This window comes from Chrysemys picta, chromosome 5, assembly GCF_011386835.1.
Source record: "Chrysemys picta bellii isolate R12L10 chromosome 5, ASM1138683v2, whole genome shotgun sequence".
Classification (NCBI taxonomy): Eukaryota; Metazoa; Chordata; order Testudines; family Emydidae; genus Chrysemys; species Chrysemys picta.
This window is the reverse complement of record NC_088795.1, coordinates 94,805,581-94,818,703: the sequence shown is the minus strand read 5'-3', so window position 1 is coordinate 94,818,703 and position 13,123 is coordinate 94,805,581. Positions and strand designations below refer to the sequence as shown.

The following is a 13,123-nucleotide window of genomic DNA, read 5'->3' as shown; positions in this document are numbered from 1 at the left end:
CAGCCCCTGAGCCTAGGTACCTGTGCAATCTTATTTGCCCCCTGCCCTTTTTGCACATGTGTATTATGATGTAATCTTTAGTTACATGAGCACATACTATTTTTTCCTATAGGACCCCTGCCTCATTTACTGCATAGGATGGACAGAGCTCATTTAATGAGCAGATGGTCAATATTCTGTTTCTTCCTCATTGTACAATGTGTAGCCCTAGGCCTTATTTACCTGCACACTATTCAAACCCTGCTCTGAAGACAGAGCTTTTCATTTCCTCCTGGGCTTTTCTATTGCACTCATCACTGTAGTATTTGAGTGCTTCACAAACAATTAATTTTCATGACTCCCCATAAGGTGGAGGGTATTATCCCCATTTTACAGATAAGGAACTGAGGCACAGAGATTAAGGTTAGAAAGGTGTCCACTAATCGTGAGATCCTAATTTAAGACACCTACGGCCTGTTTTTTCAGAGTATTTAGCTTATATAGCACTTTGTGTGTTCCAAATACAGCTCCCATTCATGTCAGCTGTAAATGTGAGAGCTCAGCACTTCCACAGATCAGACAAGATATTTCAAGTTGGGCACTCAAAAAAATAAGGACACAGTTAGTGGTCACCTGTGAAAAATTTGCTTTAAGGGACTTGACTAGCATCACACAAAACCCCTGTGCCAGAGGCAGGGATTCTCCCACATTCCCCTGCCTTAACCATGTGGCTGCCCTTTCTTGCCTCCTGTAATCCCCAGCCTCATTCACCACACACCTTCCAACTTCTGCAACAAAGGCAGAGGTCCTACAGACAGCCTCCTTCACTGCACAACCCTGATTCATTCCCAGAGCAGGTTCATCCGGTGCCTTAAATGAGGCAAGGGTCCTATGTTAAATATAGTATGTGATCATGTAAAGACTACATTATAATGCACAAGGGGACTAAACTATTTCCCAAACTATTCTCGGAAGTGGCTGAACCATTTTTGATGAAGCTCTCCAAAAATGTTTTGCCCGAGGCAAACATCCAGCATACAAAATGTTAATCTGAACAATTAAAGTTTGGCAAAATTGTAAGTACTAAAAACAGGGTCTAGTGGGAAGTGTTGGGCCACCTTGATTACAAGCAGTACTATCAGCTTCTCCTATAATTTTTCATCTTATTTCTGTATTTTTATTTATAATCTTCTGCATATCCATTCTCTTAGATATTGCCTCTTACTAAAAAGAAAACAATGACTTGTGTGTAACTTGGAATTCATGTAACAGCACATTGAACTCATGATTCAAGTAGCTACATTTTTAAAAACAAGCATTCCAAACCCAGAATAAATAGATGGCTCCTTTCTCATTAAAAAGTGTGGCTTGGAAAACCAACTGACCAAAAACCCCCCAAACAATAATCAAATTAAACAGGAGTACTTGTGGCACCTTAGAGACTAACAAATTTATTAGAGCATAAGCTTTCGTGGACTACAGCCCACTTCTTCGGATGCATATAGAGTGGAATAAATATTGAGGAGATATATATACACACACATACAGAGAGCATAAACAGGTGGGAGTTGTCTTACTAACTCTGAGAGGCCAATTAACTTATTTGAAAATAGTCAAATTGTGTTTCTTTGTTTTAGATGGATACACCACTGATGATATTGAGTTTTACTGGAATGGAGGGGAATCTGCAGTAACAGGAGTTAATAATATTGAGCTCCCACAGTTCTCAATTGTTGATTACAAGATGGTATCAAAAAAAGTGGAATTTACAACAGGTAAGCACTAACGATCTCAAAAAGTGCACCTGACACAGAAGTATCAATGGCTGAAGTTTTCATAACGTCACTTTCATCCTTCTTTCAGGGGCATATCCTCGATTATCACTTAGTTTTCGGCTTAAACGAAATATTGGTTACTTCATTTTGCAAACCTACATGCCTTCCACGTTGATCACAATTCTATCGTGGGTATCTTTTTGGATCAACTATGATGCCTCTGCTGCAAGAGTTGCCCTAGGTAATTTATTTTCAAAGCTATTAAAGTGGCTTGAGTACCAAGTTGTGTAACTCAGCATGGCCCCATAGTCAATGGGACTATGTTGATTTACAGTAACTGAAAACTTGACCCTGTGTTTCACCCACATGCCAGTTCATATTGTGATACCATGCTATCTGCTACAATTTTACCGGAGCAATCTGAAAGGAGGGCCTCAGCCTGTTAGCATCGTTTATAAGGACTGTCTGTGGTTTAAGCTGATAATCTTTTCAAAGGCTAACTGCAGTAAATCATGTTGTCCCCAGTCTCATTTAATTGGAGCTCCTTATGACTGAATGAGTCTACAGCTATTCATTAGATATATTAATGGCCTGTGATTATAACAGAATAGAAAATGGTTTCATTCTCATAGACCAACATCAAAAGTTAATCACATTGTGGTTAATAGATTACGAAGCCATGAGTTGGAAAAGTTTCACCTCATAGAATTAAGTAATCCCTTTGAAAATTAGTGAAGAGGGCTATTATGATGACACCACCAACTTCCCTACATTAATGCCCACCATTCTGTTCTGGAGCCTCCATTTATCCCCTCAACTCTCTTATCCTCAGTCAAAATTACTCCTAATACCTTTCCTCTGGCTAGGATACTTACTCTGACTCCAAGAACACTGGTAAATTTAATTCCACTATAGGGATCAGGCAGAATGGCTACTTTAAGAATCAAGTTAGCAGCGTTCTCTCACCTGACAAGACCAAGTGTCTTCTCCATAACATCCCTGTTCTATAGTGACTAAATCAGCCAGCACTGGAATGTGCCTTTGTAAGCCACATATTCTTTGGAAAGGGTCTTAAGTGTATTTAAAAAAAATAAGCAGGGTAGGCTACTAATGAGACAGGCAACTGGAGAAGAATAGAGTGTTCAGGTAACTGATTGTCCCTCCTGCTATGGAAAAGGCAAGGGGGTTGGCCCCAAATGCCTGCAGAGCTTGCAATTTAATATGTCACTTAAAGGAGGCACCTGCTGTTTCAAATTTTCCACTTTCCACCTCACTGGCTTCCTTCACTACCAGTTTATATACATAAACCTAGCATGTTACATAGGACATACTGTCTTGATGCCCGGTAATATTTTTTTGCTAGATGACAAATGCACTCCCATAATGGTTAGGAATCTCTGATGAAATAATTAAGCCAACTATGTCAAACTCAATGACAATGTGTTTGAGTAATGATGCAGCTTTTATGCCTTCAAAGTGACGAACAACATATCAGAGTTGCCTTACCAACATTTTTTTTTTTAAACTTCACAGGAATCACAACTGTGCTGACCATGACCACAATCAGCACTCATCTCAGGGAGACACTACCAAAGATTCCCTATGTAAAGGCAATAGATATTTACCTAATGGGATGCTTTGTGTTTGTATTTCTGGCCTTGCTGGAATATGCCTTTGTAAACTACATATTCTTTGGGAAAGGCCCTCACCGTCAAAAAAAGGCAGCTGAGAAGGCTACTGATGAGAAGGGCAAACCAGAGATGAATAAAGTCCAGGTAATTGATTCAAGCTAATATTTCATATATTTTTATTTCTAATAGGGAAAGGCATCCATAAATGAAAGCATTAACAATTTTTTCCCAAAGAACTTAATATATAATAAGGGAGTTACTGCAACTAAACTGTGGTGCCTGTCTTCAACTAAAATATGGTGCCACATTGCTCTCAGTGCCAATGAACTCATCATCCTCATTATACTACATGGCCAGATAAAAATACTTACCTACATTCATCTGTTGTCCAAAACCATACAGAGTGACCTATTATGCTACATGGAAATACAGTTCACGACCCTGACACCCTACAGGTACTCCACAAAGTGTTACCCCATCACTGTTAAGGGCTAAGCCCTCCTTTTATGGATTGTTTGTTGGAGATGCTGTCCATACCTATGCTGCTTCCAGATGAGATGGGGGGAAAACAAGTGAACAGAGGCCAGTTTTAAATACTCTCACCTCTGCTCAGACACCCCAAAGCTATTCTGATCCATGTGGAAGGTGGACAGAAAGGATCCATGAAGAAAATAGAGAAGCATCTCTTCTCCATCATCAGCCCTGGCTGTGTGGACCCTGGTACGTGAGCAGATGACTCTGTAGGTGGTCCATGGAATGGAGGTAAGTTACATTTTTTCTACAGATTTGGAGACACAGGTTACATCTTGCTGAGGTTTACCAAAGCCAGTTTAAAACTTTCACTTTGATTGTAAGCTGGCAGAAATATTACAGAAATTAAGAACGTCTGTATCAGACAATTGCTTAATTGAATTGCCTTTTGCAATTCACTCAACATATGCCTGTGACACATAGGCATTTAAATTGATTGTTAAAGAGTTCTGTCAATTAATGATTTTGTTGTTGCATTGATGACTGTAGACATACTGCATGCATGGTCCTTATAAGTATCCTTTTGGCTTGCAATATGGAAAATATTGATTTTCTAAGGTGGGCTTTATCTTTCAGTTTTACATAGGAAGAATACATGATCAAAGCTGCAGATTGGAAGCTAATGGGACTGGTGGAGCTAGAGTACCTCATCTGATCTCTATTCTACAGAATTTCCTCATATCTTTCATATTTCAGCGGTGCCCTAATGGTCAGTACCAAAATACAGGAAGCTGCTTTCAGAGGGTGAGAGAAGAGCAGCAGTAAGTATGTAAAAATCACAAGATGGGGCTTCCTCTACCATATTGACCCATGTCATATATCCATAATAGTTACCACTGTAAACAACTATGATGTACATGTAACAGTTCTTCTTCTCCTTTTCTCCAGGTTAATAGTGCTACTTATTTCTACCTGAGATGTGTCCTGGGCAAGGAGGATGAGCTTCTTCCTTCAGCAGATACTATGCTATTAGATATGCTGACAGACATGCAATGAACTGATTATGAAATTGAACCAGCACCTGGAAGACAAACTGGATGCAGATAATGACCTTGTAATGTTCCACGCATGGTGTTTTTTCTTCCACAACCTGACAGAGGAGGAATCCAGGACCACCATAGTCCTACATCAATGTGTCCTTTTTATTTTAACATTTTTATACATGAAGGAATTTTTTTTATTCATTACAAATAAGCTCTCATTGTTCTTGGTTCTATTTTTGATGATAAAATATTTTTAAAATCCTTTACATCTCCCTGTCCTCTTATTGTCTTTTCATGGAGAGCTAGTTATAGCTTTGGATATCTGGGTCAAAACAGCCAAAGTAGTAACACACTTGTAGGGTCCCCATACACAAAAGTGTATGTTTCTATTTGTAGATGAATAACTTAAAAAAACTGCAAAAGGATGTCTTCCTCTGAAGCTCAGCTCATATTCTCATCACCATTCTATGTCTACACTGCAACAGAAGACCCATGGCTGTCCTGGATCAGCTGACTTGGGCTGCAGGTCTATAAAATTGCTTTGTAGACCTCTGGGCTTGGACTGGAGCCTGGGCTCTGATATCCCCATGGGGGGGAGGGTCCAGAGCCCAAATGTCTACACAGCAATATTATAGCCCCGCAGCCCAAACCCCGCAAGCCTGAGTCAGCTGACCCAGGCCAGCTGTGGCCATGCCACGGGTGTTTTATCGCAGAGTAGGGATAGATTGCAACACCTTTACACACTGACTATAATGTGAACTACTTTTGTGCCTAACTGCATATTATTAGGAGTAAATCTGGTCCTAAACTTTTGTCTCAGAACTCAAAGAAAAATGTATTACGTCCTTCAATCATTTATATGAAATGGATTAACTCAATTCACTCTAGACAAAATTGAAAGTTTCTGAAGCTAGTCCTTTGACAATAAATTGCAATGAGAGAACCATACTGGGTTGTTCCTATAGATGTCTGAGTACCCTTTACAGCCATCAGCAATATATTTTGCATATGTGCATTACTTGCATCCAAAACTATTTTGCACTGTCTTTCAGTGTTGCTTAAAAGTCACGAAGCATGATACAGCATTCATCATCCTCTAGATAAATGTACTAGCTTGAGTTTCTTTAATCTTTACTGAGCAGTCACCCCCCAGGGATATCACTAATGAAGATTCATGCATACGTGGTCTATCGTGATTTAGGTCTCAAGCAGCTTCACTGAAGCTTTCTTAAAGTGAAAAACAGAGCGGACTAAAGAAATTGTAAATTCAGCAGAGACTAAAAGCGATGTTTTCACTATAAAGAAACGTTCAATGTAAACTACATCCATTTGTTTGAAATGTGAAGGATATTTATACTTTGATATATATATATTTAGAAAGGCTAGCTGATTAACAAGAGCTCAGCTCAATCACGTTTTATAATTCTCCTTATATTCCATTTAGGTCATCTTCAGATAACAGCCCAACAGTGTAACTATACTTTACATTTCCATAGCCATTATCGACAAAGGCTTACACAGTGTCTTACAAAAGTTAACTTAGGTTCAGATTATCACTGGATAGGGCATTATTATCCCCATTTTATAGATGGTGCAACTAAGACACAGAGTTTACCCAAGGTAACTCCACGACTGACCCATCTCTCCTGATTCTCAATCCTATCCTTTAATCATAGGAACAATCACGCTCCATCTGGATCCCATCCTGCACATGCTTACACATTAACAGTCCCAGTGAAGTCATTGAGACGTCTCACAGAAGTAAAATTACAGATCTGTATGTATGTTCTAGATGTAAGGACTTATGCAAATGTCCTTGGCTTACTGTAGGAAATTATTAGTTTACATTCATTCCTAAAAGGGCAAAATTGAATGTAATTCACTAAGCAAAATGTCAGAAATCCATCACTCTACATAGCTTAATTTTCAGACATGACTGGTGATTTTGGATGTCCCAATTTGAGATGCCTTAAAGAAATCCCCAAAAGAGACTTCTCTGCAAGGCAAGCATCACTTTAAAATCCTGGCTAACATTTTCAAGGTTCAGCATGTCTGAAGTCAAAATGTTTGTAAAGGATAATGGCAATATTTCCCTCCCTAGATAGCATTCTATTCTATTTATAGATCACCAGGAGTATATCTGAAAGGTTATATTGGGGGGTTAATCCAAACTAGTAATATGCATCATGAGGCAGGTCATGGTACGTCCTGCATATCCATTCAGGAGAGTAAGGGGGTGGGGTGCACTCACTCTCTCTTGCAGGTGGGTGAAGAGTGGGCAGGCAGAAACACAGAGTGGGCAGAGCGTTGGTTGCATCTCCGCAACCTCTAGTATTCTGGCTAGCACAAATGTGCCTGTGCACCAGGGGATGTAGTCTGCACTAGGTATAGGGCTGGGATGTGTTCTCCAAAATTGAAAGGCAGATTGTGACCAAGTCAGAATCTGCTTCCTAGGCTGCTCTTGGGACAGCACATTATCCCAGGCACAACCAAGTGTTGTCCTGTGTTAGGTCTTGGTGGTGGTAAAATTTATATTTTTTTAAAGAAACACTAAATCTACATATTTGTTATAAATTTCAAATTAAAACTATTTCCATCTAAAATTAATGTAGTCAGGGATTGTCTGCAGTGTTGTTGTAGCCATGTTGGTCCCAGGATAGGTAAGACACAAGTTGGCTGAGGTAATATCTTTTATTGGACCAACTTCTGTTGGTGGAAGGTACAAGCTTTTGAGCTATACAGAACTCTTCTTCAGGCCTGGGGATGGAAGCAGAGTGTCTGAGCTAAGATACTTTTAAATAAAAGATTACCTCACCTACCTACCTGGTCTCTCTATAGTCAGGGATGACAGTTCTGCAAACACGCCTCTTTTGGAGATTTCTTTTGGCGGTTGCCTATTTTTTCAAGATTCTTGTTATACCTCAGTAATTAAACGTCTGCTATACTTTTGATTTTTTTTTAAACAGTATTTTGATCTGAAGTTTAGTACACCCTGAAATGACTATTAAAGACATAGGGGTCAAATCCTCTGATGACCTAGTTCCATATCATTCGATCAAAGATTTTTATATATGAACTTGTTTGCTTCTCTTTTAGATCTTTTTCTTAGAGATCATCATAAACACTTTGCTATGAATTGTAAACCTATAATTCTAAAATGGTGAATTGTTTTGCTGATTTATTCAAATCAGCGAGCTTAGAATGTCTTAAAAACTCATTTAAAAATGTAATAGGATCATAACACTTAAATTAAAGCACCAATTCATATGGCACTTGGCTTGCAATAAACTGTGAGCGTATATTAGTTTACAAGGAAGCACCCGTATGAATCAATTTAAATTGTAAGCACTTACAAGTTATTTGTCTTTATAAGAAGAAGCTATAATAGAGTAACTTAATGATGCTTACACTACTGTTGCAACTGATTCTATATTACACAACTCCAAAACCCTTAATTTATACATAGGATTATACAGTAACAAACAGCCATGAGATATATGCCCCGTGAGGCTTTATTTCCCGGTTTAATATACATTCATATTTTTCCTCACTCCAAAGGTTTCTTGTGTCTCGTTCTCTGTCAGACTATTAGCTCCTTGGGACAGGGGCTTTATCTTCCTTTTTGACTGAAAGTACCTTGCATAGGTTTTAGTGTCATCAGTGGTGACTCTGAAGCAGAAGGCTCCTCTAGTAAAAACAGAGGGAGCTAGTGGCAGATCATTCTCTGAACTTGCAGTTCACTCCTTAACTTGGTCTGATACAGCCAGAACATGTTGCCCTTCGGGGCAAAGCCCATCATTTTTATGGCGGATTCTCAGGAGAAGTTATTACAGGAGTAATTGTTAGGGAGGAAATGGCATTTTTCTCATCATTTCTTCTTTAAAGAATATCATGGAGATTACTGCTGGGTTTCATCTTTATGTATGTTGATAAATAACTGTTAATGGCAACTAGAGCCTCTTATTGGTTTTTGAAGAACAGGCAAAAATATAACTTCTCAGTTGGAAAAAAAATATACAAAGAAAATTAGATACCTTCTTTGAAAAGATGTTTAAAATACTTAATTAAGTAAGACAAGCTAACAGCATTGTGTACTAGTAGAATATCACCCTTTCCCTCCTCTTCCCTCTCCCCCATATCATTACTATATGTTCTCTCTTCACAGCTCCAAAATTGGCTCCTAATTGTAATAATTTAAAAATCACTTTTTTAAACTACTAAATGCATAGAATTCTTGCCTGAGCCATCCAATCCCTTTTTTTTTTTTTTACTCTTTTATATTTATAATGGATTTCTTGAAATAAGTAATTTCTGGATGACATTTCCTTAAATCCAGACATAACCATTTTTCACTTTAGGTGGATTCTTCCTTCTCTGATATTTGTATCTCTTTCCTCCTTCAAGAAATTCCATGATGAAAAACAGAATCCAAAACTTCCAATTTTTTATGGCAGCTTTATGGCTTAAAGTTGGGTAGGACAAGTAGTAATGGGCTTAATCTGCAACAAGGGAGATTTAGGTTAGATATCTATGGTCTAACTATACTGGGTACTTAAATACCGGAATAGGCTACCAGGGAAGGTTGTGGAATCCTCCCACTGGAGGTGTTTAAGAATGGGTTGAAAAAACCCCTGTCAGGGATGGTCTAGGTTTACTTGGTCCTGCCTCAGTACAGGGAGCTCTCGAGATCCCTAAACTTCTATTACATGAGGATCTCGAGTCCTTGAGTCTTTTAAAAGTCAATTTTAAGATGACTATGAAACATGATGGGAAGTCAGTGCAGAAGAAGACGACGACGATGGATGGGGGATGACGTGCCTTAATAATTTAAAGCTAGAAAGTAGCCAGCCAGCCATAATTGCACTCCTGTGGATTTATCAAATACTGCACTCCAGCTAGGGAAAAAAATCATGACAGTCTTGCCTTGAGGTGATTACAGCATGAACAAATAACTTAGCAGGACACTGGAAAAGAGTTTCACTCCGGCAATATTCTTCAAATAGTGATAAAATCATAATCTATAGCTACATGCAACAGGATCAGCTATTGAATGCAAACTTTAAAATTATATTTTAACATGTTAGAAAAGTCTAGGAGGAGGATCTAAAAGAAAAACTGTAAGAACAGCATCTATTACTTAGAAACAATGCAAGAACTGATTGATAGCCTCTTTGTGCAACTGGCATTTCATAAGAGTTGTTTGAAGTTCCTAATATAGAGGTTCGCTGACCTTTCCATTGTGAGGCCCACACCTTTAAAAAAAAAAAAAAAGATTTTCTTGGGGATACCTTTCCTTGCCATTTATTACTCTACAGACTGTGCACTGATTCACAACTACATGACATTTCTGTAGCAACTACAGCAATTGCTATCATGGAAAAATAATATTAAGGATATATTTAATGTATTTTGTTGTCATCTTTTAATGACTGGAAACAAGCAAATCCAACACTGGGGACCTAATCCCATTACCTACTGGAGTCAGTTATAAGACTCCCACTGAAGGCCAGGCCCTAAGTGACCAGCCAGTTCTCTGCAGACCACCAGATGTTGCTCCACAGATCACCAGTAGACCACTGACCAATTTGGGAGCCTCTGCCCTAATCTTTATGAATATTGGAGTGACCTGTAGGAATTGAACAAATGTGTTTCTGAGTGTTCCAAGGAAACAATGTAGGTTGGGACCCTGTTCAATCAGTGGGAAGAGAATAGCTTTGATACTCAAAGCTGAAAGAAGAGATTTCAAAAATCGTATGTCTGATATATATTTCCTGAACGAATTAGGGTGGCCAGGTGTCCGTTTTTTGACCAAAAAGTCCAGTCAAAAAGGGGACCTGCTGGTGTACAGTCAGATCTACTGACTGGACACCCAAAGTCTGGTTACTGCAGGCGGGAGAAGCAGGGAGGGGCTGAGTCATCACCCTCGCCAGCCCCTACTTAGCCAAGGCTGCCTCCTACCTGCACTGAGCAGCTGCAGCTCCCAGCCCTGCAGGCAAGTCCCTCCCAACTCACACAGGGAGTGGGGAGAGGGGAAAAGCAGTAAGCAATGGAGGGAGAGGGAAAGAGGAGCAAACGGGGGGCAGGACCTTGAGGGGAAGGGGTGGGGCAGGAGTGGGGTCTTGTCCTCAGGAAGAAGGTGCGGGGCAGGGGAGGTTCTGGCACTCCTGCTGGAGTGTCTGGTTTTTAAATATTACAAAGTTGGCAATCCTAGAATGAATCCTTGTCTAATATGAACTATTATAGGAGATTTCTTAGATATTTATATTCCTGAGACTTTCCAAAATTAGGACATTATCCTGGAGAGGCCAAAAGCATTCCTACACCAAGAGAAGTTTTACCACCCAGGAGTACATGCAAACTTGAGAAGGGTGAAGAGCAGGGGAGGGTGTCATGTGTGACTATTTTAGTGAATATAAAATCAACTATTCAATTTGGCCCAGCTGCACTCCTTTTTGTTTGCTTTTCATTCACAGCCAGGTTGAGAGGTGGCTTGCAAAGGACTATGGTACCAACATGAACAAGGCTTCTGAGATGCATATACTGCTGTAGTATTTGTTATTTGTTCCAGAAGTGCTCACTCTGTTTGCAAATTTCCGGTCACCTAATCTGGGAGCAGTAACAATGCCATGTACTGTAGGTGACCAATCATAACAGCATAAATAATGAATATCAAATAAGTGAAAATATAGTTGAAACAACTAATTCAGAAACAGATTGAAATGCATCCACATTAAACATCCATTGAACATTTTAGTACATTTGTAAAACAAAACTGAAGTTTGTTCATGTTAATTCACACATAGAATAAACTGTTTGCTACAGACAGCTCACCTGCCTCTTCTACCTATACATTGGTAGCCTATGTATTTTAATACCCAGACTTTAAATCTATGCAGGACAATCTAGATTAATACTTATTTCTATCACTACAAAAGATGGTTAATATGCATTCTGCTGGGGTTGGTTGATAAGACACATCCATAACCTGGGACATTTTTCTTGGGAAGGAAGCCCACTGTCATGAACCATAGCAACAGTAAGTTTTAGAAATGAGCACACAGTCCTGAAACTGTAAAGCAAAAACTAAAAGACAGGAAAAATTGTATTTTCAGCATAAGTACATGACAATGCCAGGGTGACCTGACAGCCTTTGTTAAGTGGATGTCACATTTTTATAGCAAAGATTGAGCCTTAAAAGTAAAACTAGCAGAATTTTAGTAAGGGGAGCAACTGTGCCCTATAATTGAATGAAGCAATCCCCAAACCAAGATACTGTCTCATGATAAAATTTATTTAATCACTAAACAATTCATTTCATCTTTAGCATCAGGCAGATGGGGAACAGTAGCAATATCTTCAGGTAATACTTATTCTCTTTAATCGTATCCATGTGCTACCCTTTCTGATGCTATCGCTGCTCCTGAAGCAGCTTCCTCATTTGTAAAATCAAGTGAGATTTGCAAATTTGCAAAAGGAAAAAAATATGCTGATACAATTATAACTAATTAGATAAATTATCTAAACTACATTCCTTTCTTGCCACAGGTTGATGCCCATGGAAACATTCTTCTTACAACTCTGGAATTAAGAAATGAGATCAGCGGCTCAGAAGTGTTCACGGGTATCAGTGACCCAAGAGCCACCATGTATTCATATGACAGTGCCAGCATCCAGTATAGAAGACCCATCTCAAGCAGAGAACTCTACAGCAGAAGCACTTTGGACAGGCATATGGTTCATAAAAAGGGGAGCTTACGGAGAAGGGCATCACAGCTCAGAGTCAAAATCCCAGATCTGACAGATGTTAATTCTATAGACAAATGGTCAAGGATGGTCTTTCCTGTCACATTTATTATTTTCAATGTCGTTTATTGGCTTTACTATATCCACTAATGTATGCACTGATCATCTCATCCCTAGATTTATTTTCTTCCCTTCATTTTGTTAACTCTCAAGGACTGCAGTAGCCATAATGCTACATTTCCAAGGTAAGATACTCAGCCATTGAACAGTTCTTGTTTTAAAAAAAAAAACAATTTAACCATGTTCACTTCAGAAGAGTACAGTGTCTACTCCAGCATACTATTATTTGAGATCTGTTCTTAAAGAGCAACTTTAACAAGGAAATAAGTGCTATTCCTTTACTTATCCAAAAAAAAATTGTGCATCTTCCATGATTTTTTCCTACTTTTTTTTAAATCTGGATTTTTTTAAGTTAAATAAA

At 38.9% G+C, this 13,123-nt stretch overlaps 1 protein-coding gene across 2 annotated transcripts in view; it reads left to right on the top strand.

Annotated features, from left to right (window-relative positions):
- The window catches only part of GABRB1 (gamma-aminobutyric acid type A receptor subunit beta1), a 262,391-nt gene extending 249,268 nt beyond the window's left edge, over positions 1-13,123 (top strand). Inside the window, exons 6-9 of one of the 2 annotated variants that reach the window (XR_010601895.1) lie at positions 1,617-1,754; positions 1,843-1,995; positions 3,288-4,677; positions 4,805-5,161. Coding sequence is in view for 1 of the 2 variants with exons in the window: in XM_008166221.4 (XP_008164443.1) it covers positions 1,617-1,754; positions 1,843-1,995; positions 3,288-3,529; positions 12,445-12,792 (881 nt within the window). In the remaining variant the exon portion in view is untranslated. Of the gene's footprint in view, positions 1-1,616; positions 1,755-1,842; positions 1,996-3,287; positions 4,678-4,804; positions 5,162-12,444 lie in introns of those variants that run through there. The other variant, XM_008166221.4, reaches the window with a different exon arrangement.